Below are 26699 nucleotides of genomic sequence, written 5' to 3'. Positions count from 1 at the left end.
TTTCCTTCATAATCATCGCAAGTGAAGAGAGTGAGGCAGACGGGCGCCTCTGAGGGTGTGCCAGTAGGAGAGAAGCAGGTTAGAAGTTGCTCGAGGCTGATGCACGATACCATTGACAGATGGGGAGGCTGAGTCTCCTCAGGAGAGTGTGGTCTTCACTGTTGTGGTCATGGGGGTCCAGAAAAGGGTGGACACCAGGTTGAGAGGCTTGGGGAGTGCAGATGAGAATGAAGGCAGGGCAATCTCCCACCTTCCAAGCCCTCCCTCTGGACACGGGCCAGCTAGACCAGCCCCTTCCTGCTTGCAGCCTCAGCTCGGGGCCGCTTGTCACTGGCAACCGACCGGAAAATGGCAGAGGGAGGAGCAGCAGGGGGTGAGCCTCCAGCAACCTCTGATGCCACCTGCTCTTAGAGAAGGACGCTCGATGCTTGGCATTTATCAAGGCCTTTATTGCTCACAACCATCTCCAGTGGTCGCCTCATTCTACTGGTGAACTGGGGTGCCACACCCATTTCCCACAGGACGTCGTCTGCCCACGGACTTGACCTCCTCTCAGCAGTGGTTTTGTGCTTGGAAGCTGCTGGTGACAAAGCTCACAGAAAAGCTCCCCCAACTGAGGATGCATTAATAGGAACGTAGTCTCTAAAAGATCCAGATCAGGACCTCCCCGGTGGTGTGGGCGGTTGAGTGCAGCGCTGTGAGACTGTCCGCAGCCTCTGCAGCGCCGGTTTGATCCCCGCCGGCCGCGGAGCTACCCACATGGCGCGGCAGACCTCTCCTGTCTCGCCCGCTGCTCCCCTCAGCAGTGTCTTGGGTCTGTCTGCCTGTTCTGTTCCCCGCTCTGTCTCTGGTGCGTCCTCTCACCCCCTGCACCTCTGGCCTGTACCCCGGCTCTCATATAAATAATCAAATCTTTAAAAAAAAAAAAAACCAAACAGGTCCAGATCAACAGCCAAAGTATAAGTTAGTTTCTAGATGCCTTGCGTGAAAGGGGGCGGGGGACTCTTCCCCTTGAACAATAAAAGACCTTCGCGAGCGGAAGACCAATCTGTCATCAAACAGGCGGGGACTCGGACACGTGGGGGAGAGGAGCGTGTCCCGTGAGACTTCCTGAGGCGGACCAGACCCCTGGTGGAGGCCACAGGGAGCGGAGCATAAGTGGTCCAAGACCCTCCCTGGAGGGGAAGCTGCCGGGGACACCCGTGAGCAGGGAGGATCCCCCGGGACGGTGGAGGCTGGTGCTCTGCGCCAGCCCCTGTGCTGAGCGCATCGTAAAAACGAATCTCAAGCAATATTCACTCCAGACAGCAGCTGCTGTGTTTCGTGAGGAAGCTGGTGGCAGCTCGCTCCAGGCTGGGCCTCAGGCCCTCCCCACCACACCCCTCTCCCGCGGGCACAGAGTCCGGGGCAGCTGGGAGTGCGGAGGAAGAGAGGAGTCGGGTCAGAAGGGCAACCGCCCCCGATGCCTTTGAAAGACCCTCCCTGAGAGGCAGTGGCTGGTGCTTCCCAAGGCGGGATGCTAGTCCCGGCCCCGGCGGGGCAGAGCCCGCGGCAGGCAGCGGCTGCGGTGACCGGAGGGAGGTGGACAAAGCCGCAGTGGCCCCGGGGTCCTGCCCGGCCTCGCTGGACTCCCCGCCGGGGCTCCGGGCCTCCACCCCGCCCTGCCCGAGAGGCGGAGGCCGGGCCGCAGTGCGGGGCTGTGGCCACGGGGTGGCAGCAGCGACCCGGCGCCGAGGCCGCGCCTCAGCCCGGCTCTCCCGGGCGGCGTCGGCACAGACTGCCCCACCCCGGCTTCCTAGGGGCTGGGAAACCTTCCGTCTCCTCTCGCATCTCATTTCTTCCAGTCACAGGTGACCCCAGTAGTAATCCAGTGTCTAACCCTCCACGGGGTGCGAAGTCGGGGGGCCTGTGTGACCCTGACTGCAGCCCGAAGACTGACTTGGCGCTGCCTCCTTCCTCCCTGGCCCAGATGTGGAGCAGGAGGCCTCGCCCTCCCTGACGGGACTCTGTGCTTTTATTCCACAGGTTAAGAACGGGCGTGGGTGATCAATGGGTGCGTGCCAACCTGTTGAGGGATTGGGGTTCTTGAAGGCCCTCCAGGGCCTGGCTCTGCCAAAGCGTCTGCAATTAATGATGCTTCCCGAGCTCTGGAGACAGGATTTATGCATCTAATAAAGTCTCTAACTCCCGGCTTTGGGCTGGGGGCCGGAGGCTGAGAGCAGGACGTCCCAGGGGTGCCACGGGAGGGGTCCCAGGTGGCTCTTGATGGAGCAGTGCATTTCCACTGCCTGCGAGAGTCCCCTCGGGCTGCGGGGGGCGGGGGGCGGGGGCCGGGGCGCAGGTATAAGAGGCAGCGGTGGCTGCAGGAAGGCAGACGGCAGCATGGACTCCAGGCGGGCAACGGTGCTGCTGCTGGCGCTGCTGGTCCTGGCAGACCCCGGCTTCGGCACCGGCGCCCCAGGCCCCGGGGGCTGGCAGGAAGGAGACGGCATCCTCCAGGTAAGTTGGCACCCCAGCCCCTCGCCGTCTCAGCGTGACACTTGTCCTCTAGGTTCCAGGGTTCTTTGCCTGCCAGCGTCTTCCTTGGCTGCTCTGTCTCCTACAATTTGCCCCCGAAGCCACTCCCTCCGGTGACCTCCAAGTCCAAGGCCTTTGCCCATCTTCCTTCCCGGATGCCCCCGCCCCACAGGAGGAAGACGCCGGGCCCCGCCCGCCACAGGATGCCCAGACCGCAGGGTCACTCTTCCGCGCCCTGCTGCAGGCCATGCAGAGGCCGGGCCGGAGCTCGGCGTTCCTGTTTCAGCCCCAGAGGTGAGTGTGAAAGGGACGGCGCAAGGCAGGGGCCAGCGGGGCGGGGAGGCCGGGGGCGGGAGCGGCGGGGAAGCCCACAGCTGAGGATGGTCTCCTAAGGTTCGGCAGAAACGCCCCGCGCTCCTGGAGCAATGAAAGGCTGAGCCCCCGCGCTGGGGAGGGCCCCAGCTCCCTGTTCTGGAACCTGGCTGCCCCGCAACGCTTTGGGAAGAAGTGACGTCATCTCCAGCGCCTGCATGCGAGGCCCACCCTCAGCAGGGCCATGTCTCCCCCAAATAAAGCTGTCTGCCTGCTGAGTCCTCAGGTGTGTGTCTGGGACTTAAGGGCTAGGAGGGAGCCCCAGGGCGGGAACCGGCCCCTCTTCCCACCAAACTCTCCAGGAGCACAGGAGGTGGGTTTTCTGGAGGTGGCTGCACCCACTCCTGCCACCAGAAGGCAAACATGGGGACATGTGGGGAACAAGCAGGCAGGTGTTGCCGATGCCGAGCTCCTCTGCCATCAGCACCACCCGGAGAAACAGAAAGAGCAGGTTTAGGAATCCAAGGAGCAGCGTATTTATTCTGGGCTCTCAGGCAGAGCCTGCCAATTTCATTCCCACTCGTCACCACCAGTAAAAGGATCCTGGGCCAGCGGAGGCCCTGTGGTCCCTGGCTCCTGGCCCGGAGCCCCCCTCAGCCTGCAGGCAGGCAGTCCGCATCAGAGGTAGAGATGGCACCTCCTCGGTACCAGAGCTGGGCAGGTGCGTGGGCCGGACGCTGGAAGAGCAGGAAGCGAGGGGGCCCGTCTGTGAGTCCATCACTTGCTGCCTGCCATGATCTTGAGGTACTGCAGGGCCCGGCGGGCAGCCTCCCCACGGGCCGCCTCCCTGGTGGCTGCAGAGCCGTGGCACACGGTGGCGGGCTGTGTGGACAGCTCTACCAGGCACTGGCAGAGGCCGCTCAGGCTCAACTCCTCTGGAGACCGGGAGGGGGAGGGAGGCAACGTTGGGCAGGCGTCAGCCCCCAGGAGGGGGGTATCTGCGTCCTCACCACACCCACCCGGCCTCTCTAGTACCCATCTGTACTTGCTCTGGTCCAGTCCCCACTGGCCCCCAGCCCCCCAACTAGCCATACCAATATCCAGGTAGCTGACGTGGAAGGCCTGCTCCTCAGAGAGCTCACTGAGGACACTGCAGCAGGCAGAGCCCAGAGCACCCAAGGAGTCCAGGGAGCAGCTGCGGAGGGACAGGATCTTCTCCCCCACTGAATTCCGCAGAGAATCCCAGGTGCAGCCCGGGCCCCGGTTCCGAAAGCCATCCAGGCGGGAGCCCACGCCCTGGTGACATGAGGACAGTGAGAAAGATGCAAGCAGGGGCGCAGGAGTCAGGCACGTAAGAGACTTTCAACGACAGCTGGGGGAGAAAAGCCCAAAGAACACTCCCTCCAGCTCACCCTGCTGATCCCGGAAAGGCCTGTCCACCAGAGCTCGGGCCCCCAGGCCAGGCGGCCTCCCTCGCTGCGGTGACAGAACCGGCAAGGGCCCTGCCCGGCCAATGCCCCACAGCACTCACCAGGCAGACCCGGGCCTACTCTGGAGGCCGAGGAAGGGCCTCAGGTTCAAAAGAGGGCAGTGGAGGCCGGGGGTGGGGGGCAGAGAGGCTCACTCCCCAGTCACACACCCGGGCGCCCGGCGCCTGCAGCACAGGCCACTCACAATGGAGAAGTGGTCGTCGTCAGGCTCTGCCTCCGTCCCGTCCCGGGCATCCAGGGGCACCGTGTGCACTCGAAGCAGCATTTTGGCCGCCGCATTACGCTTCGCCAGCTTTTTGGAAGTGCCGCTGCCTGTGTGTGGGAGTGTGGGAGAGGGCTGCCGGGATGACGCAGCAGGCACTGGGAAGACCCAGGCTGTCCACCAAACTCGGGTTGAGGGGCCCCTCAGAGAATGCCAGAGAGCGGGGAAGGACACGGGCAAGAAAGGAGAGAGGAAGGAGCAGAGCGGCGGGGAGCAGCCCGGGGCTGGAGCCGCCACGCCCGCGCCCTCCGGCAGGTTACCAATCTCCACGAAGCGCTCCACTCGGCAGGTCATGGTGAACTCCTTGCGGTGCGCTGGCCCCGACTCCTGGGTCACGGTGTACTCAGGCAGCCGCCAGCCTTTCTGCACCACCAGCTCCTAGAAGGGGGAAACAAGGGGTGCCAGGTTAGAGGAGGGTGGGGGGTGGGTGAGAAAAGGCATCAGAACGAGGTCACCACCCCCATAACCTCCCCTCATAGGCCTGGTTCAAGGGGAGACGGGCATGCACAGGAAAGGGGGGGCACACCTGCAGAGCACCAACAGGGTTGCATTCAGACTGCTGAGGGGAGACAGGGGGCTGCACCTCCATGGGGGGACTCCTGAAGGAAAAAGAGCCCAGGGCCCAGCTGAGGCTGTGATCCTTTCGAAGCTGCCCCATGAGCCCTAAGTTCTGCTCTGGTCTCCCCACTACCATCTCCGTCCTCCCTGCCAGGAAGGCAGTCGTCTGTCCACACGTCCAGCCTGATGCCTCCCTACACCCCACCAAAGTGAGGTCTCCGGATGCCAGGCCCTTTTCAATTTCCTCGAATACTGGACCATCACCTTGCCAGGCAGTGGGAGGGGCCTTATGTCCAGTCCCTGGAGGCACCTGATGGGCCGCAAACCCAGGACCGTCTTGTAGCCGATACAGAAGCCACGAGACCCTTGACACCATCCACATGGGCTTATCGGCTGCTGCAAATTCTTCAAACTGGTCCCCAATTATTCCATCCTCTGTTTACTCTGACTTCCTCATGCCTGACCAGCTTGGGACCAAGGCCTGGGGGCCAGGAGCAGGGCCCGTCCCTCCCCCCTCCTCAGGCAGTCAGGAGTCACAAGATACCTGGTTGGGACAGCAGATGCAACAGGAGGAGCAGCCGCTGCAGCGGTAAATACTGGAACGTCCTCAGGCAGTGAAGAGTCTAGGGGAGAAAAAAAACTTCCCGAGGGGAAGGGTGCCTTTGATTCACACACATGATGAGGGGGCGCTAGAGGATGAGGAACCCAGGTCCTCCAGACCTGCCCATACCCTAAGAAAATTGCTTCCCACTCGAGCCAAAGCTCAACCATCAGAGCTCCTTCCTAGGGATCCTTTGCTGCCAAACACCCCATTAAACAAACTGAAGCAAGAATCATAGAAGTGTGGAAGGGAGAAGGGCATCTTTCTAGAAAGAGGAGACATGTTAGGGAGCAACTCTCTTCAGCCTCCACCTCTCTCCCTCCCTAACCTGGGCCCCAAACCACAGCCATAACCCCCCACTGGAGCTGGCCATTCCCCCCACCCCCCCAGAATCCTTCACAGTGGAAACTGCGGAAGCAGTCTGCTCGGATCCAGAGGGAACTGAGGAGGAGGCCAGCTCAAGGTGGCTGTGTCACCAGACCGGGCCTCCTGGGCAGGGTAGGGTTCCTGGAAGGGCCTCTAGGAAGCCTGGGCTGTTCCCCCCTCACCTGCTGTCCTCCAGGGCTGGCTCCAGCATGCTCCCCCCTTTGAGGTGTTTGAGGGCCACCTCAGCTGCCTTGTGCTTGGCTGCCTTCTTGCTGGGCCCCTGACCTGAGAGAGGGGGCGTGGGCAATACTGGAGGTCACTGGAAGGACAGAAGGGGAAACAGCATCCCACAGCCTCTCCTCATGACCTCCCCCTGCGCAAGGCTGGAAATGTTACACCACTTGCTGGAAGGAAGGGTCCTTATCTTCCCATGAGCTCCCCAAATCAAGCTATGTCTGGTAGAACTACTGAGCATAGATTTCCTGAACGGGATTCGATCTCTGACTGACTTCCTTCCAGAAAGCACTGTCTTCTCTCAACAGACAGAGATGGCTGGAACAGCAAAAGAGAACTCGTTCTAGAGTCAAAGCCTGGCTCTGCCTCTTACAAGGCACGTGACCTTACACCAGCCACTGAGTATCTCTGAGCCTCAGTTTCCTCACATTCAACAGGAGGATACCAGCAGCGACGTCACTGGAGCAGGTTGAGGTTGAAGACGGCCTAGGTATTTGGTTTAGCACCTGGGACAGAGCCCGGCACAGCGGGATGCTCCCTCCCTCCTCTTTCTTTTTCCTCTCCAATGATGATCACCTGCACGGTCACTGTGGCGTCCTGCTTGCTCCTCTAACTCTCCCACGTCCTACCCGCCTCCTGTTCTCCCAATCCAGTCAGCGACTTCCCCCTGCAATCTCTCCCTTCCTCACTGGCCTTGGAGAAGAGGACTGTGAAGAGATTCCAAGAAACCAAGCTAATGGGGCCCTGTGAATGCACACCCCAGCCAGGCTGCCCAAGCCTTCCTCACCAGTGCAGCTGGTGTCGCCAACGGTGACCCGGAAGGTGAAATTAGGCTGGTGGGCTTGGCCCTCGGCTTTGAGAAGGTCGTACACGGGCGTCTTCCCTATTCTGGTCCCATACTCCTGCAGAAGGCTGATCGGGGTCTTGCCCGGGTTGGCTGCCAGCATTTGCTCTATACTGGGAGGGGGGCACAGACCCTCATCACACTTCCCTTCTCTGCACCCACCTGGCCAAGCACGGCTATGTCAGACCCAGGAGCACTATGGGGGACACAGGGTCCAGGGGACCCCAGGCAGTACAGCAGCCATTGGCTGGGTTCAATGCGGAGTAGAGGCGCAGGCTGGGAAAGCAGGGTCCACTGCCCCAGGGCAAGCGAGGGAATGCCCTGTCCCTGCCTCAGTTAAGGCTGGGGGGTGGGGGGTCCTGTCCCCCAGTGCAGGCTGAAGTGCATGTCCCCTGAGAGTGCAGGCCAGGAACCCCGTACCCACCAAATGTACTGAATGTCGGGGGCATAAAGCCCTGCGCCCCAGTGCAGTCTGGGAACCCGGCCAACCCAAGCTACTAGAGCTGGAGGCAGTGGCCACTGCCCAGGTGCATGCCGGGAACCACCAACCACGACCACGGTGCCTGCCGGGAACCACCCTCGGGCCAGGTGCATGCTGGGGCCGCGCCGCTTCCACCCCGCGCCGCGCCGCGCTCTCGCGCGCAGGGAGCGGGCCGAGGCGGCTCACCTGGGCAGCCCGCAGCCCGTGGTAGTGCCGGAGCCCTGCTCCTCTTCACTCATTCCCTCCTCCGTCCCCGCGGGCGCCACCGTGACTGCAGCCTCCGCGCGCCCCGAAACCCCGCCGACGCGCTAGGGCCGGGGCGAGCCCGGAGTCGCGGCCGGCCGGGCCCCGCGGGGCATGCTGGGAGATGGAGTCCCCCGCCCTCCCGGCTCCATGCGTCTCCATCAGGGGGGAGCTCTCCGCCCCACAACCCTCCGCGAGGGGCCCCCGGCACACAGCACCGCCTTCAGGGCGGAGCGGGCCCCTCCGCCGTCTCTTCGCGAGCAGATGGGCGGTTTTTGTTTTGGGTTGTTTTTTCTCCGTAGATGGCGCCCCGCCCCTTCCTTCCGTGTCCCTCTCCGCCTTGGGCTGAGGCTCTGCGCATGCGTACTAGCAGGATGGACGCGGCTGGGGGCGGGACAGTGAGGGCGGCCTCGAGCCCGGGACAGGTGTGGGGGGGGAGGGGGACAGCGCTCCGAATTCCGAGAAAACTGCAACACCCAAGAGCTCGCGCGCCGGCTTTGTCGCAGCTGAATGGGCAGGGTCACGCATGCGCGGGGCGTTGTGCGCCGTGATTGGCTCGTCCCCACCGTGCTCAGCTGCTCTAGGGGGCTTGCGATTGATTGCTTCATCCAGAGGGGCGGGGACAGCGGGGAGTGGGTCCGCCCTGGCCCCGCCCCCCGGGGAGAGGTCGTGATTGGTCCAGGGACGAGGCCGCCGTCGGGCCCCGGCTCGGCCCTCCCGGGGCGGGCGCACCTGGCGGCGGTCGGTGACAGCTGCCCTCGAGCCCTGGCCCGAGGCCCGGCCGTCGCGCCCCGGCCTCAGAGAAGTGGCCCCTTCCTAGGTGTCCTTCCGCCCCCGCCCCTTCACTCCGCCGCGCAGCCCTCGGGGCTCCCGCTCTCCTCGGGCCCCTTCGGGACGGCCGTGTGGCGGCCCGGGCCGTCGGGGGCGGACGGGGACGAGGCGCGTGGACGTCCCCGCCTCCACCGTGGGCCTCGGCCGAAGGGCCGCGAGCAGGTCCCCTCCGCCCCTCGAGGCTGAGCGGCCCCCGAGCCAGACCCCCCCCCGCCAGCCCCCGAGGCCCGCCCCTCCCGGCCGGGCCCGCGCCCGCGGCCCCCGTGAGCCCGTGACCTTCGGGACAGGCGCGAGCGCGCGTGGCTTAGGGAGCGCGGCGGGACGGGGTCCCTCCCCGCGCCGGGGCGGCCGGGGCCTCGGCGCGACGACGGGTCATCGGGCGCACGAGGCCGGGCGGGGGCCGGGGGCGCTGCGGGCGAGGGCGGGCCCTGGAGCCGCGCGGGGGGACGGGCCCGCCGGGCTCGGGCATTCCGAGCGGGCCGGGGCCGTGAGGCTCGCGCCCCGCCGCGGGGAGGCCGGCCCGGGCCGGCGCGCGGGCGGCTGCGGGCTCCTTTAAGAGGCCGGCGGCTCCGGCGCAGCAGCCTCCGCTCAGGGCGTGTCCGTCCCGGGGGGCCGGGGGCGGGGGCCCGGGGAGGAGCGGGAGTGCGAGCCGAGCGGGGCCGGGCCGGGGTCGGGAGGGGGGTGGGGGGAGGAGGCCGGGGCCGCCGCCCGAGCGCCAGGACCCCGCACGAGCCTCGCCCGCGACAGCGCCCGGGTCCGGCCGAGGGCAGCGGGGGGAGGCGGCAGGAGGAGGAGGAGGAGGCGGGAGCAGCATCCGGAGCCGAGCTGCTGCAGCGCCGCCTTTTGTGCTGCGGCCGCGGAGCCCCCGAGGTGAGAGCCGGGCCGAGTCGTGGGGGGTGGGGGCCCGGAGGGGCCCGGGTCCTGGGGTCCGCGTGCCGCGCGAGGGTCGCGAGGCCGAGGCGGCGGGCGGGGGCCGGCGGCGCGGGGCTGCCGAGGCCGCAGGGATGCAGGAGCTGGGGACCTGGACCCGACGCCCGCGGGGATGGGCAGGCGGGGAGCGGAGGAGGGCTGCGGCGGCCCGGCTTGGAGGCGGGGGGCCTGGGGGCTGGAAGGACCGTGAGGGCTGCGGGCGGAGGGATGCTGGGGAGCCTGACGGGAAGGACAGCGGGAAGAGAACATCCTCTCCGCCCGCTCAGCCTCGCGCTGGGTCTCCCGGAGGTGAGAGTTGGCCCTTTCGGGGAGGAAAGCAAAGGCAAGGCCCGGTGCACCGCCGTCCTCCTTCCTCCCCCAGCACTTAGCAGGCTGCACCTGAGCATCCTGGGCTGAGCGCGGCTGTCTCCGGATGCCCAGGTGATGCTCCCCTGCGCGCCGATGCCCCTTATCTCCTCCAGCTGTGGCATTCTCCGCTCCATCCAGCTGTTGCATCCTCCCCTCCCCCATTCGGAGGTGGCTTTCTCCCTTTCTCTCCATCCCCTCTGGTCCTCCTTCCCTGCTCCCCAGCCCAGGCCCTTCCAGAACCTCCCCTCTTTTCTCCACACACCCCTTGAATTCCTTGCCTTAAAAAATAAGCAGGAATCCTTTCTGCAGAATTGAGATAACCATGGCCTTGGCTGAGGGGAGAGAGAACGGCTCAGAGGCTCCATAGACAGTGGGAGGAAATAATTCTGCCTCAGAATTGAACTCCTTTACCTGCTCCCTATTGGGTGGAGAGGCCCTCAAAGAGGAGGTCTGTCCTGACCCAGAGTCCTCCCAGCATACACCCCTAGAAACACCACTTCCCTTTCAACTCGCGGGGTGGACTCTGGTTCTGTGAGCTCTGACTTTCCGTCAGAGAGCCCGAAGGGGAAGGTGAGCGGAAGGGATTTAGGGAGGAAGGGTCCGTCCAGGTGTACCCTGGGCCTTCCTGTGGCTGAGGGTCCTCTGAGCTTTAAGGCCTGTCCTCACCCGTTTTACGCTCAAGGGTGGAGAAAGGCATCTGCCCCTCAGCCATCACTCACAGGGGAGACTGAGGTGCCGCTGGGAAGGCCGACAGTGTGACACCCCAACTCCAGCACATGTGAAAACACAACTAAATAACCAACCCAGAGGAGGCAAGAAGTTTAAGGAAGAGAGTGGCTCGGGACTTCCTGCGTGTCCTTACAGCTGAAGATGGCAGGGCCCCTCTAAATACCAAGTGCTGTTTCTTAGTCCTCCCCCTGGAGGTGGCGATGTGGGCTTCAAGTTTTGCCAGTAAGAGGATCCTAAATTCTAGTCCCTCTACCCCAGAGTCGCCCAATGGCTGACCTTGTGCATTCCCAGCTTGTCCTGCCAGGGTCTGGGAGAAAAAGGTCTGGGAGTCAGCCCTCTGGGAGCCCCTGCTGGGGCCGAAGGGGGATTGTGTTGAGATGATGCCAGCTGGGCACATAGGGGCTTCGGCTTCGTGAGGGGTTGGACGCAGAGATTGGTCGTCCTGCTTCATTTGCTCCCAGAGGCCTGGGTCATGTGTGAGGGGAGCAGGAGAGGAGGAGGCAGGCGCGCTACCCCAGAGAGAGCCCCCAGGATCACCAGCCCGTGCCTTTGGTTTCTTTCTCTGCCCTTTTTTGCGCCCCTCATGTATGTTCACTGCCTCCACCCGTGCCCTCCCTACTGCCTCTGAGGAGGAAAAAGAAGGAAGGGGATCACATTTATTAAAAAAACAAACTACTACTTATTCTGCACTTTCCGCACAGCTAATGCTTGTGAGAAGCTTCCCGCGTCCTCAGTCCTGGGCCGGGAACTGTGTCTGGATTATCTCAGTAAGGTCCCCAACAGGCCTGCGAGTTAGCTGGTGTGAGCATCTCTACAGTAGAAACTTTAAAAAGTTAAGTGATCTGTTCAGAATAAGGAAAATCCGTGTGCGGCAAAAAAAACTTAGGGCTTTTAAAGGAACTTTAATTGCGGAAACTGGTTTATAACATTCTGTAAACGTCAGAACAGCGTTATCCTTTCACATCCGTACCCGCTGCAGCACGTCATCACCAAAAGCCCAGTTTCTACCTAGCACCTTACAGTTGACGCCTTTACCCGTTCTCCTAGCCCCCGTCCCCAAACTTAGGATGAACCCAGGTCTGTCTGCCCCAGGGCCCTTGCTCTGATCCACCTCGTCTATACCGCATTGCCGCTGGGTGACATAATACCACCGGCCATCTGGAGAGGAAAAGACTGAGGTTTGTTAGGAAGTCATAATCGGGGTTGCCCAACAGGGCAGGAACAGAGAGGCAGGACCTTGACACACCTCGGATTCGGAGGCCACCACCCTCCTCCATGGTATAGTGTTCCCGAGCCAGGTGGCAGGAATGGCTAGGCACGCCATAATTTTTATTTCATCTTTTTCTATTTAAGATAGATTGCTTTCTTATTTTAAAAGCAATTCAAAGTCATCACACAAATATTGTAAAATATAGTTAAACCACAAGAAGAAAATAAAAATACCCACAATTCCTTCTAGGTTTTAAATGCACGTCCAGCTCAGGAGCTCTTTGTTATAGGCTGAGCTTCTAGGTCCATCTAAGCTCCAAGCAGGAGGAACTCTTGTCACCCACAGTACATTGCTTCTCTCCCCCTAGACCTTAATGGGAAGGGAGGGCTAAAGGGTGATCCCAGGCCGTATTGGCCAGGCGGTAAAGGTGGGGTGCAGGGAGTTAGGCCTTCCCCTCAGTCCAGAGGAGGTGGAATAGCGGGTCTGTAGAGGGAAGCCAGACCTGATAGAGGAAGGACTGTCCTTGTGACCTGGTTCCACTGGAACCTGAAATTAAGATTTGTCCTTGGGAAGTAGAAGGTCGGAGCCCCAGTTTCCCCTTTTTCTGGTCAGGTGGAAGAGACGGCCTCTCCCGAATCCACAAAGACCCACTGTCCGGCCAACCTGGAGGACAAAGCCAGAAGCCAAGCACTGTGCTCGGGCTTCCCTGTGGCTCACCTACCCCGCCACGAGCCGAGATTGAGCTGGAGTCTGGCAGAGGCTGCATTCCAAAAACTAACTCGTCCCACACCGAGGTGCTAGCTCTGATCTCCCCAAATCCAAAGTTGGCTCTTTTTCCCTAAACAGTGCTGTCGCCCTCTCCCCCACTCGGCCAGAGTAAGAGGGAGTGGTGCCCAGGGGCCCTGGGGCTTGACCTCTGTGAGGCTGGGTGCCTGGATTTAGGGTGATCTCCGGTTTTCCCCAGGGTCCCAGGAGAACTGTTTCCCCCTGTGAGCACAGTGACGAGAGCTGTGGTCCCTTCCAGCTGATGGGACAACCCTGGGGCCGGGGCCCTAGATCCTGTGAGAAGCAACACAAAAGCAAGTGTGGGAGGCATGAGCATGATGGGTCAGAGCATCCTTGATCCGCTCAAGAGTCCAGCGTCTGCAGAGCTGGAGTTGGCACCCCAAAGCCCTGGTGTCCTTCCCTGTAAAGACCTTCCTTCCCACTCCCACTCGGGGAGAAAAGGAAGCTTCCCCTTTTGCCTCAGTTCAAAATGGGGTCCAAGGCCAGCAGACGCTGAGTGTGAGACCCCATGAAGTAGAGAGCCTGGCCTCTCAGCTGACCAAGACAGCCAGGCCAGCAGCGTGGCACTGAGGTTCCACTGTTAGGAGGGAGCTAGAGACAATTCACAGGCCTCTAGCATCTCAGCAGGAGAATGGCAGGAGTGAGGTGGGGGATTCCCTACCGCTGCTCCACCCCTGCAGGCTCCAGAAGGGCACTCAGTTCTCCCAGGGTGCCCAAGAACAAGTTCTGTGGAAGATGTGAAACCGAGGGGCTCCCCTGTCCCCTCACTCTAGCTAGGGCAGAGTTCTACATAAAGTAAACACTGGGCAAGTGTGGTTGACTGAGTGACTGGGACATCCACCCCCACCTGCCAAGTCCCTGCCCTTCCCCCATGCCCTGCATAATTGATGGCCCGGGAGACAGCGCCCCTCCCCCAGGATGACAAACGTCTGGGCCAGGGGCTCCTAACCACGACAGCCCCCAAAACCCTGGCGCCAAGGCCAGCTGGAGCAGTAGGACACAGCTGGCAGGCCAGAGATAAAGGAGGGGGCTGCGGGGAGAGAGGACTCTCCAGGGTACTCCAGCTCCCTGGGGACGGACTCTGCCCCGAGCATTCAGGTCACTCTAGAAGTTGTCCTGAGCTTCCCAGCGGGGTGGAGGGCGCTCGAGCTGGCAGAGCCCCTCCCTCCCCTGAGCGCCATCCCTGCTCCTGCTCCTGCTCCTGCAGCTACTTCGCTGCCCGGCGCGACAAGCAGGTGAAATGGCTTCTCTCCCTCTCGCCTCAGCGCTGGCCCTGGATACGGGGCCCCTGGGGAAGCTGGAGGGAGGCCGGGCGAAGAGCCGCCTCCCTGGGCAGAGCCTCCCAGCTGCCAACCGGCAGGTGAAGCCCGAAAGATTCCCTTAAAAAGCTGGGTGTGGCGCCCCCGCGGAGCCCCGCGCGCCGACAGCGGACCGGGCGGGAGGCGCCGCGGGCGCGCGTTCGGGCCCGTCTCCCCGCCGTGTCCTCCGGTTCCTCCATCCAGCCTCGTCGGGTCTGACTCGGGCGATTCCCGCCGCGCCGCCCGGTTCCGTCTCGCTGCGCCTCCCGTCCACGCCCGCTCGGCGCGGCCTGCCCAGGGCCAGCCGGGCTGTCTGCGCGCGGGGAGCCCCAGGGCCGCCGGGGGTCGCGCCTCGCGGGCCGGGGCCCGGGGCCGCCAGCACGAGGCCAGCCGGGGTCAGGGGCGGGGCCCGGCCCGCCCCGCCCCCCACGTGACCGCGGGCTAATCTGGGCGCGGTGACTTCACGCGCCGCCTGGGGCCCGTCGTCATGGTTACGCCGCAGCGCCCGGCGCTCCCCACCGCCCGCCGCGGCCCCGCCGCGCGACGGCCGGAGCGGAATCGGGAGGGCGGGGTGCTGGGCACGACCCCCCCCCCCGCCCCGGCCTCGCGGGCACCGAGCGGGCCGGGCGCCCCGAAGCCGCCGCCCCTCCTGGCCCGCGGGGCCCGCGGCCGCCCTGCTCGGCCATCCGGCCGAAAGCCCGGTGCGGGGGGCGCCGGCGAGAGCCCTCGGGGTCCGCAGGGGCTCCCGGGGCGCGGGTCCCCGCGAGGGCTGTTTGCCGTTTGCACGGCGGTGTCGTCCAGCCTCTGGCCGCGGCGCAGCTGTTTTGGGGGTTCGCTGGGATTTCAGCCCTCCGAGCGCAGTGTTCTCAGGAATTTTAAGGGGCCAGTGGCGACCCTCCTGCGGGGTGGTTCTGGGGCGTGGGGGAGCCGAGCTCGCGCGGGCCTTAGACACCCTCGCCGGGGAGCGGCGGGCTCCCCTTCCTGAGCACCCTCCCGCAGCTCCAGCCTTGGGATCCCGAGTGAAGTCATCGCTCTCGGGGAGTCCAGGCTGTCAGGGGCCAGAGGCCGGTCACGCTGCACCCAGGATAGCGGGAGCCACGAGGGAGGAGGCGCATGAGCTCTGGCGGCCCAGAAGGGACAGTAGCTTGGAGGGGGAGCGGGAGGTGGACCTAGGGGATGGGTGCATGAGGCTTGGAGGAGAAGAAATCGGGATTGAGGAGAGCTTTCCTGGTAGGCCAGAGACAGAGTGGGGAACAGAACAGGGGGATCTACTGAAATACACTGCTGAGGGGAGCAGCAGGGAGACAGGAGAGGTCTGCTGCGCCATGTGGGTAGCTCCTGGCTGCGGCTAGCTTCATAGTGCTGAGACTTTACGCCCTGCGCCACCAGGGAGGCCCCATTGAGCCTCTTTCAAGCTCACTCTGGGCTTGAGAATACCTACCTTAGAGTTTGTGTTGAGGACTAAATGAGCGAAGGCACCTGTCATGGGTTAGCATCCATCTGGAGCTTTCCATTCGAGTCAGCTGTTGTCGTTAGGTGCCGGGACACAGAAGCCTAACCGAGTGTGGTGTCTGGTTCAGTGCTGCATGGCCTGAGGACCAACAGTGTGGAGGGAGGCTGGAGAGGGGTCAGGACTTTGAGGTGAGGCCTCTGGACCAAGGGCACTGGGGCTACTAAGGGTTTGAAGCAGAAGAAGGGATGCTGGGGCCTCCCCGGTGGCACAGCGGGTTGTGCGCAGCGCTGTGAAGCTGTCCGCAGCCTCGGCAGTGCAGGTTCCATCGCGGCCCGCCGGCGAGAATCACACATAGGGCAGCAGACCTCGCCTGTCTCGCCCGCTGCTCCCCTCAGCAGTGGATTTCAGTCAGTCTGCCTGTTCTGTTCCCAGCTCGGTCTCTGGTGAATCCTCTCACCCTCCCGCACCTCTGGCCTGTACCCCAGCTCTTGTATAAAAATAAATAAATCTTTAAAAAAAAAAAAAAGTTGAAGAAGGGATGCCGGCCTCTGTGATTTAGAAATAGATTCTCTCAGAAGCGAAGTGGGGAACAGGGTGGGAGCCCTGGAAAACCTGGAGACCATTTAAAAGGGAGCTGTCCTGGGCCAGGTGAGGCAACTGATGAGACTAGAATTAAGGCAGTGTGAGGCCACAGCAAGGAAAATAGAACAGCATTGGGTCAGAGCTTTTCAAAAGTATCTGAGGTGCTCATTAAATATGCAGATTCCAGGCTGCTGCTAGGTAAGATTTAAAAGCAACTGTTAAAAAATCTGAATCCTGGGCCTCCCTGGTGGCACAGGGATTAAAGTCTCAGCCCTATCAAGCTATTGCCAGCCACTGCAGCAGGAGTTTGATCCCTGGCCAGGATGCTGACCCACATGGTGCGGCAGACCTCTCCTGTCTGGCCCGCTGCTCCCCTCAGCAGTGTATTTCCGTACATCCGCCTCTTCTGCTCCCCACTCTGTCTCTGGTGAATCCCCTCACTCCCCGCACCTCTGGCCTGTACCCCAGTTCTTGTATAAATAAATAAATCTTTAAAAATTTTTAACTATTAAAAAAAAGGAGGGCCTCCCCAGTGGCGCAGCAGGTTGAGCGCTGCGCTGTGAATCTGTCCACAGCCTCTGCAGCGCAGGTTTGATTCCCAGGCGGCCAGGGAGAATCTCACATGGCGCAGCAGACCTCTCCTGCCTCGCCCACTGCTCCCCTCAGCAGTGTCTTTGGTCAGTCTGCCTGTTCTGCTCTCTGCTCTGTCTCTGGTGAATTCTCTCACCCTCCTGTGCCTCTGACCTGTACCCCAGTTCTTATATAAGTAAATAAATCTTTTAAAAAAAAAAAAAGAAAGAAAAAAGAACAAGGGTGTGGGTCAGAGGTGTGTGGCGTCAAACTCTGGTCAAGTGTGGCGCAGGTTGAAGAGTTCACTGTGTCTGATGGCAGCTAGTTTGTCCCTTTGTATGGTGGAGAAACTGAGGACCAAATACAGCAGCCAGGAAGTGGAAGTGGTAGGGGCAAAGCTAGGATTCAGATTTTAATTTTTTTAAAGATTTATTTATACATACAAGAATTGGGGTGTAAGCCAGAGTTGTGGGGGGTGAGAGGATTCACCAGAGACAGAATGGGGAGCAGAACAGGCAGACTGACAAAATACACGGCTGAGGGGAGCAGCAGGCGAGACAGGAGAGGTCTGCTCGCCATGTGGGTCACCTACCTGCCTGGGGATCGAACTCCTGCTGCAGTGGCTGGCCATAGCTTGATAGTGCTGAGACTTAACCCCTGCGCCACCAGGGAGGCCCAGGATTCAGATTTTTTTAACAGTTGCTTTTAAATTGCACCCAGCAGCAGCCCTCCTGCCGGCCTGTGACTGCAGGTGTTGCTCTTCACCAACCTTCTCCCTTGGCAAAGCACTGAGGCAGCTCTCTCTAGGCTGCCCGCCTGGGACTACGCAGCCTCTCTTGTAACAAACCTCTTTCTTTCAGGGGCAGCTCTTTCTGCCCACTTGTGTCTGTGCAAGCATCCCTGACATCCCGTCTCTCCCCTTTTTATAATAATCCTGCCCGTTTGAATATAAAATAAATAAATAGCTCCCAGGTCTGAACTGGGACGGACCCCCACTGTCTGGAAAGCTGCGTCTTAGTTTGAGAAGCTGGGAGTGGGGCCCTGGAGCAAGAGAGGAAGCAGGCCTTTCTCTAGCTGATCCCCGGGGAGCAGCTGGACCCCCGGGAGGCCTCAGTAGACTGCAGCTTGTCCTGACACAGTGTCTGCACCCCCTTGAATGGGTCTGCCTTTCCTGAGCTTTACTGGGCCAATAGTGGAGCTGTGTGCACAACCTTCACTCACCTTGAAGACGTTCAGATGTGTACCTGCGAGCACCCGGGAGGGAGGCCCAGGTGTGAGCTCTAAGTGGGCCTCAGGATAAGCCCCTCACTGGAGTTTAGTGTTGCTGAAGGGCCTCGGTTGTGTCATGCATGGGGTCGTGAGTGGGAGCTCCAGGAATGGCACCTGAGCTGGCACGGAGTGCGGCCAGTGTCCCTTGTGCTGCGTTGCTCTGAGAGGCTTAGGCGTGTCACTCCTGTGTGCCTACAGTTGAGACTCAAGGGTATACATCTGAGGGACCCTTGTTTGGCTTGCATGCTGTGAGCCTCAGGTGAAAGAAATGAGTGCTGCAGAGATGAATTATGGGAATCTTACAGGTCTCAGGGATTAGTTTGTGCCATTAGTACTTGCTTGAGACAGTTTGCCTGCGTCTACCTGAGAAGGATGATAGGTGTGTTCCCTGCACTTGTGAGGAAAACTTATGTCTGAGAGGAGGCCTGTAGGGGCAGGACGGCCACAGAGCAGGCTCTCTATGATTTGAGCCGAGGGGTAAAGGAGGGAGTCCTGGAGCCCTCAGTGGCTTTTCAGGCTTTTATTGGGATTTACCAGGCACACGGCAGGCAGGGGTGCTGGGGGCCGGGAGGCTGGCAGGCCTCTTGGCCCCCAGCAAGTCTTCACTCTTTGTGGGCTCTCCGGCCTTCTCTCGTGCTCTTGTTCTCTGCTCTCTCGTGGTTCTGCTGGCGCCCCCGGGACGCCGACTTGAAAAGCCCAGGCTCAGGCCAGGTGAATCCCCTCTCCATAGGCCCACACCCCGCTCCAGGTGCCGCCATCAGGCCTGCGTTCAGGACCGCAAGGATCTATCATCCATCCTAATGGCGGGAGGGCAGAAAAGCCTGATGCTTTTTTACCTTACCCTACGAGGCCCAAGCCTGTCGGGTTTCCTGAGGGGGAATGCGTTCCTGAGGGGGAGACGCGGTCTTGTTTCCCGGAGGGATGTTGTGATCCCAACTCCCCAGCTCGGGCCCCTGCCTCTGGCGTGAGGACCCTGACCTGACACACCTGTGGCTCTGACGGCCTCTCCCTCTTGTTCCACACAGGGTCCGTCACTCACACCGGGGCCCAGAGGTCATGGCCTGCCTCCATGAGACCCGCACGCCCTCCCCTTCCTTTGGGGGTTTCGTGTCTACCCTCAGTGAGGCGTCCATGCGCAAGCTGGACCCAGACACTTCTGACTGCACCCCCGAGAAGGACCTGACACCTACCCAGTGTGTACTGCGGGATGTCGTGCCTCTTGGCGGGCAGGGCGGGGGCGGGCCCAGCCCCTCCCCGGGTGGAGAGCCGCCCCCTGAGCCTTTCGCCAACAGTGTCCTGCAGCTGCATGAGCAGGATGCAGGGGGCCCGGGGGGAGCTGCTGGGTCCCCTGAGAGTCGGGCGTCCAGAGTTCGAGCAGATGAGGTGCGACTGCAGTGCCAGAGCGGCAGCGGCTTCCTGGAAGGCCTCTTTGGCTGCCTGCGGCCTGTCTGGACCATGATTGGCAAAGCCTACTCCACGGAGCACAAGCAGCAACAGGAAGGTAGGTCGTGTGCTCATGGGGGGCCCTCCCCTTGTCTCCCCAAGTCAGAGATCTGATGACCAGCCCTACACTTGATGACTTCCCAGAGCCCAGCCCTGGCCCTTATCCAGCGGCCACTGGCTCCCCAGGCGTCTCCGTCCCCTTCATTCAGACCTAGTCTTCCTGGCCTGTTCTCACTACTTTGCTGCCTCCCCCTCCCTGAGTCATTTCGGCCGAGCCAAGGATTGCTCTTTGCCTGGCTACAACAAAGGCCCGAGCATGGCCGCCTCTGAGCCTTGTGCCACTGTTTTTCCTCTCCACAGACCTCTGGGAGGTCCCCTTTGAGGAAATCCTGGACCTGCAGTGGGTGGGCTCTGGGGCCCAGGGAGCTGTGTTCCTGGGGCGCTTCCACGGGGAGGAGGTAGCTGTGAAGAAGGTACGGGACCTGAAGGAGACGGACATCAAGCACCTGCGAAAGCTGAAGCACCCCAATATCATCACCTTCAAGTGAGGTCCAGGGCAGGGGCTGCGTTGAGGGCCGGGACCCATTTGGGTAGCAGGGGTCCACCCCACCCTTCCTAGCAGACGCCCAAGTGACATGGGTGGGGATGGGGCTTCAGGGTGAATGGGGCGATGGCCAGGCTAGCCGGGGCCTTCATGTCACTGTGTTGGCTCCCCAGGGGCGTGTGTACCCAGGCTCCCTGTTACTGCATCCTCATGGAGTTCTGCGCCCAGGGCCAGCTGTATGAGGTACTGCGGGCCGGCCGGCCCGTCACCCCCTCCTTGCTGGTTGACTGGTCCATGGGCATCGCTGGTGGCATGAACTACCTGCATCTGCACAAGATTATCCATCGAGACCTCAAGTCCCCCAAGTAAGTAAGCAAACAAGCAGGGAGAAGCTGGCATGCATGACCTTAAGAGACCCACCCCAAGCCTGTGGCCCTCTCCATGCTTTCAGACCCTGCTCAAGCCCTGTGGCCGTCTCAGAAGCCCTCTCCAAGTGACATTCTTATCTTGGAAGGGCTGTGGTGAACGCCCTGCTTCTGGGTATCCCAGATGATTTAAAATAGAAAGGTGGGAGGGGCTCCCTGGTGGCCTAGGGGTCAAGGTGATAGCGCTAACACTTTGACGGTCCTCCACAGCAGCCTGAGTTCGATCCCTAGCCAGGAAGCTGCCCACATGGTGCGGCAGACCTCTCACCCACTGCTCCCCTCAGCAGTGTATCTCAATGGATGCGCCTGTTCTGCACCTCACTGTCTCTATAGTGAATCCTCTCACCCTCCCATCTCTGGCCTGCACCCCAGATCTTCTATGCAAAAATAAATAAAATCTTAAATATTAGTAAACTAGAAAGTAGAGTTACTGCAGCTAGGTGAGGTGTGTCGGGGCCCGGACCCCAGCTGACTACACTCTTTACCAGCATGCTCATCACCTACGACGATGTGGTGAAGATCTCCGATTTTGGCACTTCCAAGGAGCTGAGTGACAAGAGCACCAAGATGTCCTTTGCAGGGACAGTGGCCTGGATGGCCCCCGAAGTGATCCGCAATGAGCCTGTGTCTGAGAAGGTCGACATCTGGTGAGGACCAGGCTGAGGACTGAGAATAGCAGGTGGCCGGACAGGGAGGGAGGGGGCTGCCGAGGCTGCGAGCGACACGGATCTGCAGCAGTCAAGGCCTCAGGAGAGCCTTTCCCAGTGAGGGGCCCTCTCATCCCCAGGTCCTTTGGTGTGGTGCTGTGGGAACTGCTGACTGGTGAGATCCCCTACAAAGATGTGGATTCCTCAGCCATCATCTGGGGTGTGGGAAGCAACAGTCTCCATCTGCCTGTGCCCTCCAGCTGCCCTGACGGCTTCAAAATCCTGCTTCGCCAGTGTTGGTAAGGGTGGCCTGGGCTGGAAGCATGGCCCGCCACACCTGGGAAGCGAAGGGGTGCGGACAGAGATTGCGTGTGACTTCCGGGAAGTGGTGCCCCCTGTCAACCTTTTGTGTGAAATAGGGGTAATTGCCAAGCAGGATTGCACTCAATCCCTTAAAATACAGGAGAGGGGGCCTCCCTGGTGGCGCAGGGGTTAAGTCTCAGCACTATGAAGCTGTCAGCAGCCGCTGCAGCACGAGCTCTGTCCCCGGCCAGGGAGCCGACCCACAGGGCACAGCAGACCTCTCCTGTCTCCCCGCTGCTCCCTCAGCAGTGTGTTTCAGTAGTTCCGCCTGTTGTGCTCCCCACTCTGTCTCTGGTGAATCCTCTCACCCCCCCACACCTCTGGCCTGCAGGAGAGGATAAGGGCCCTGGAGTGTCTCTAGAACTGAGATCTTGAAGGAGGGTTGAAGACTTGTCTTTCATTGAACATTTCTCAAGGTGTTGCTTTCAATGGTGTTATGCAGAAAGAACGTTTTGGGCAAAGACAGGATTAAGTTTCCTGAGTGGCGGGCTTTGAGAAGAGTTGGCCAGTGAATTCTTTTGGCACCAGGGTACATTCTGGCATTGGGCTCTCGGGGACACTGGGCAAAGGTGCTCCAGCTCCTTCCTGGGCCCTCCTGAGGCTGCCGACTTTCTCCCCCAACTCCCTTCCCTCCAGGAACAGCAAACCACGAAACCGTCCGTCGTTTCGACAGATCCTGCTGCATCTGGACATCGCCTCAGCGGACGTGCTCTCCACACCCCAGGAGACTTACTTTAAGTCCCAGGTGGGCTGTGGGTAGGAAAATGACCACCCCAGCTCCCTCTCTTTGCAGAGAGGTGATGCCCTTTGAGGGGAGGCTCGTGCAGTGTTGACTGGGACGGAACAGATTAGACCCCCCCCCTTCCGTCAACCCTGTGCCCCGCTCCTTTTCACACCCACACACGTGAGCTGGTGCGGGCGCCTGCAGACGTCAGGCCTGCCGGGTGAAGTGGGCCAGCCCTCAGCCCTCACTGTCTCTCCACCCCAGGCAGAGTGGCGCGAAGAGGTAAAGCTGCACTTTGAAAAAATCAAGTCAGAAGGGACCTGCCTGCACCGCCTAGAGGAGGAGCTGGTGATGCGGAGGAGGGAGGAGCTCAGGTTTGTGCCTGGGATTGGGAAGGTTGTTTTTTTTTAAGATTTATTTTTATTTATTTATACATGTAAGAACTGGGGTGTAGGCTAGAGGTGCGGGGGTGAGAGGATTCACCAGAGACAGAGTGGGGAGCAGAACAGGCAGACTGATGAAATACACTGCTGAGGGGAGCAGCAGGGAGACAGGAGAGGTCTGCTGCGCCATGTGGGTAGCCCCCTGGCCGAGATGGAACTTGTGCTGCAGCGGCTGAAGACAGCTTCACAGAGCTGTGCTTAACCCTTTGCGCCACCAGGGAGGCCCCGGAAGGCGTTTCTATCGACAGCGGGGCCTGCGGACCAGTTCCTAGAGGCAGGCTTCGGTTAGGACCCAGCTCACCTCAGGAACCCTTGTGCTCGTTTTAGACATGCCTTGGACATCAGGGAGCACTACGAGCGGAAGCTGGAGAGAGCGAACAACCTGTACATGGAACTTAACGCCCTCATGTTACAACTGGAGCTGAAAGAGCGGGAGCTGCTCAGGTAACCACACGGGAGCTCATGGATCAGATCCCAAGTCTTCACAGAGCTGCCTGGCTCAGTCTACTGAGTCTGGGTCCCCCTTCCTGGTCACATGCCAAACTGAGGTGTCTGTCTTTAGGAGGGAACAAGCTTTAGAGCGGAGATGCCCAGGTCTGCTGAAGTCACACCCTTCCCGAGGCCTCCTGCATGGGAACACAATGGAGAAGCTCATTAAAAAGAGGAATGTCCCACAGAAGCTGTCACCCCACAGCAAAAGGTGGGACCAGCGCTCACAGATGCTGGGGTTGGAAAATGGCAAGGGGGGATGCTGGAGAAGCAGGCAGGGCGGGAGGTCGAGGATGCCAGGAAGATACTTGGAAGGTCGTAGAAGCAGCTGCTTGTACCGCCCAAACTGATATACGTGTTAACCTCCAACTTCCACCGCTGTTCCTGCCAGGCCAGATATCCTCAAGACAGAGTCTCTGCTGCCTAAACTAGATGCTGCCCTGAGTGGTGTGGGGCTACCTGGGTGTCCTAAGGGGCCCCCATCACCAGGACGGAGTCGTCGTGGCAAGACGCGTCACCGCAAGGCCAGCGCCAAGGGCAGCTGTGGGGACCTGCCTGGGCTTCGTGCAGCTGTGCCACCCCATGAACCTGGGGAACCAGGAAGCCCCGGGGGGCTAGGAGGGGGACCCTCAGCCTGGGAGGCTTGCCCTCCAGCCCTCCGCGGGCTCCACCACGATCTCCTGCTGCGGAAGATGTCGTCGTCATCCCCAGATCTGCTGTCAGCAGCACTGGGAGCCCGGAGCAGGGGCGCCACAGGGGGAGCTGGGGATCCTGGTTCACCACCTCCAGCTCGGGGCGACACGCCTCCAAGTGAGGGCTCAGCACCTGGCTCAACCAGCCCGGATTCACCCGGGGGAGCCAAAGGGGAGCCACCTCCGCCAGTGGGGCCTGGTGACGGTGCAGGGCTGCTGGGAACTGCAAGGGAAGGGTCAGCGGGACGGGGAAGCCGGGCTGGGTCCCAGCACTTGACCCCGGCCGCGCTGCTGTACAGGGCCGCTGTCACCAGAAGCCAGGTAAAGTGTGGATGTGTTCCTGAGCCCCAGCCCTTTGTCGTAGTCCCTGGGATCAAACCCGTAACTCCTTTCTCCTGGATCCCCAATGACCCCTTCCTTCCCTCTTGACCAATCTACTCGTCCCTCCTGCAGAAACGTGGCATCTCATCAGAGGAAGAGGAAGGAGAGGTGGACAGTGAAGTGGAGCTGGCACCAAGCCAGAGGTGAGTGCGGGGACACAGGAGGCAGTGGCTCGCTGGGCTACCAAGGGCAGAGTCAAGCTCTAGCATGTTCTGTCTCTCCAACATCAGGTGGCCTCAGGGCCTGAACATGCGCCAGTCACTATCTACCTTCAGCTCAGAGAACCCATCCGATGGGGAAGAAGGCACAGCCAGTGAGCCTTCCCCCAGTGGTACGCCCGAGGTGGGCAGTACCAACACTGATGAGCGGCCCGATGAGCGATCTGATGACATGTGCTCCCAGGGCTCAGAAATCCCACTAGATCCTCCTGCTTCAGAAGTGATCCCTGGTCATGAACCCTGCTCCTTGCCTCTCCCACACCAGGACCTACTCAGAGGAGAGCAGGTGAGTCAATCCACGGAAGCCAGCAGGTGTTAGGGTCCACCACTTGAGACACTGGGGAGACAGATGCGGAAGCTGGAAAGATAAGTAATGATGCAAGCTCCACGTCATTGAGCACACCGTCTCCTGGAGCAAAAAGCCAATAATCCAGGTGGTGGAACCTGAAAGGCCCACGTACAAGTTCCTACTACTTCAGGGGGGTAGCAGGGTCGCTTGGCTGGTAGCTCTGAATTGCCATCAGGGAGGAGTCTACTGCCTTGGGAAAATAGCCTGAGCAATGAAGTCTGGAAGCTGTAAAGTCCGCACACTGTTTACTAGAAAGTCATCTATTCTATTGGTGACGCTGGGTCCCGCAGCTCACTGTACCTCCTCTTCCTCGCAGGGCCCTCGCAATTCTGAGGACTCAGACTGTGACAGCACTGAACTGGACATCAACAGTGGTGAAACCTTGCAGCGCCCGGCCTCCCTCCCTCCATGAAAGCCCCTCTTGTTCCTGTACATAGAGAAATATTTATATAAATAATATATATGCGCCACATAATTAACAGAGAAAGATGGGGCAGGCCCAGCCTTAAACTAGGCCCGGTGGAGACCGACCCCTGATCAACTCACCTGATAAAACTAGACACTGGCAGCTGTGGAAATGAAGGGTACGTACTGCCCCAGAATTGTGGGTAAGGGCAAACTGGCCCCTTCCTGCTTCATCCCATAATGTTCAGCGAGTGGTTGGCTATGTTCTAGACGCTTCCCTCAAAACCCGGGGGGAGCAGGAAAGGGAGCCACTTAGACTGCACTTTTTTGTTTTGTTTACTGTTTACACATTTTGCACTTGGGAGGAGGGAGGCTATGGCCGGGTCCTCCGCGCTGCTGAGGTTTCTCAGGTGGCAATGTAACTCATTTCTTTGTCGCTCCATTTCTCTGCCCAAGCCCTGGCTTAGGGCCTAAGGGGAGGTTAGGAGATTATGAAAGCATGTGTGATGGCTCAGGCTGAAGAACTGGGGTAGAAGTTCCTGCTTTTACTCTGGTGCCTGATTGGGGTGGGGACTGTCATGTTGTAACCCCATGAAAAATCTTGAAATATAACCACTCCATGCAGGCCCAGCTGTTGAGGGTTTTCTTGGTGAAGGGATGGGCATAGCACACATGCCGAATAAGGAGCGCTGGGCTCCAAATACTGTAAGGGCTTTGGAAAATACTCTTTTCTAACTAAATGAAGATCACTTAAACCTCCAATCATCTAAAGTTATCGGCATATGCTGAAGCAGGTACATCTTTATAAAGTATTTTAGTAGAAGATCCTAAAATACCTAACTCCTACTGTGTGGAAAGATAAAGTTTTTAACTTGGACAAAGGGGAGACATCCCCAGCAACCTGAACCCCAGTCAGATGTACACTCAACTACCTTCATGTATAAGCATGTGCCCCAAGCCCATCTGGAAAAGGTTTGCCTAACCTCTGAAGACTGAGTTCTAGAAAAATATATGTCCCCTGCCGCCCACCGATCAACAGCAGTGAGCTTGCTAAAGCTACTAGAGGTCACTGTAATACAGGCAGGAGAGAAAATAGGATCAAGGGACCAAAAAAAAAAAAAAAAAAAGATGAAGAGGTAAAACAAAACATCTTAGCTGGAATAAAGGCTTATATTCAAAACCCAAGCAGGGGCCATGTCCTTTGAGGGATAAAAGTTGCAAAAGTAACAGCAAGACAAAGGAATAAAACCCACATGAATCACTGTGGCATCCAGTTTCTATTCACAAAGAAAAAGCTCCAGTCCATCTTTTAATTTTTTTTGAAAAATTCCTGACATTACAGAACTAAACTGAAATGTATTAATATTCCACTCTTACATTTCCATGACAAACAAAAAAAAAAATTCATGAGCCAAAAAACAACAAAACCCAAAAAAAAAACAAAAAACCAGAGAAAAGCTTATAAAACTAAATATGGATCTCAGCATCTCAGCAGTAACAGCTGAACAGAGAAAGGAATTAAAACGCTTTAATTAAAAAATCATGAGTGGATGATAAAGTGTGTAGAAACTGAAAATTTACAAACTATTTAAAACCTGGAATCGCTGACTGTTCAGAAACTACACAGATGGATCATGAGTGGTGGTGAACAGCAGAAAGGGA

At 59.9% G+C, this 26699-nt stretch overlaps 3 protein-coding genes across 12 annotated transcripts in view; 2 read left to right on the top strand and 1 right to left on the bottom strand.

Annotated features, from left to right (window-relative positions):
• LOC311184521 (cyclic AMP-dependent transcription factor ATF-7) overlaps positions 1-3078 on the top strand; it is a gene marked incomplete at both ends in the record, with an annotated part of 73485 nt that extends 70407 nt beyond the window's left edge. The window contains 2 exons of the mRNA XM_084254609.1: positions 2690-2811; positions 2911-3078. Coding sequence (XP_084110735.1) covers positions 2690-2811; positions 2911-2946 — 158 coding nt within the window. The remainder of the gene's footprint in view (positions 1-2689; positions 2812-2910) is intronic.
• Positions 3079-3606: 528 nt separating this feature from the next.
• Positions 3607-7919, bottom strand: TARBP2 (TARBP2 subunit of RISC loading complex; the record flags this gene model as incomplete). Of its 9 annotated transcripts, none has more annotated exons than XM_084255846.1 (9): positions 3607-3764; positions 3924-4125; positions 4504-4631; positions 4842-4959; positions 5108-5207; positions 5684-5779; positions 6289-6391; positions 7128-7297; positions 7852-7904. In XM_084255846.1, the coding sequence occupies 9 exons, from the start codon at positions 7902-7904 to the stop codon at positions 3607-3609; spliced, it is 1128 nt and encodes a 375-aa protein (XP_084111972.1). The 9 variants fall into 9 exon arrangements, with proteins under 9 accessions (XP_084111972.1, XP_084111973.1, XP_084111976.1 ...); XM_084255847.1 differs by having other exon boundaries at positions 5108-5180; XM_084255850.1 differs by having other exon boundaries at positions 3972-4125; positions 5108-5180.
• An 11045-nt stretch (positions 7920-18964) lies between these two features.
• MAP3K12 (mitogen-activated protein kinase kinase kinase 12) lies at positions 18965-25044 on the top strand (the record flags this gene model as incomplete). Of its 2 annotated transcripts, XM_084254714.1 has the most annotated exons (14): positions 18971-19107; positions 19207-19415; positions 19718-19901; positions 20075-20266; positions 20815-20973; positions 21114-21272; positions 21973-22081; positions 22325-22434; positions 22831-22947; positions 23066-23203; positions 23384-24005; positions 24138-24208; positions 24296-24569; positions 24949-25044. In XM_084254714.1, the coding sequence occupies 14 exons, from the start codon at positions 18971-18973 to the stop codon at positions 25042-25044; spliced, it is 2577 nt and encodes an 858-aa protein (XP_084110840.1). The 2 variants fall into 2 exon arrangements, with proteins under 2 accessions (XP_084110841.1, XP_084110840.1); XM_084254715.1 differs by having other exon boundaries at positions 18965-19415.
• Between the last annotated feature and the right edge of the window lie 1655 nt (positions 25045-26699).

Source organism: Talpa europaea, assembly GCF_964194135.1.
Source record: "Talpa europaea genome assembly, chromosome: 15".
NCBI lineage: Eukaryota > Metazoa > Chordata > Mammalia > Eulipotyphla > Talpidae > Talpa > Talpa europaea.
The sequence above is the reverse complement of the archived record's forward strand: the minus strand, read 5'-3'. Positions and strand labels throughout refer to the sequence as shown.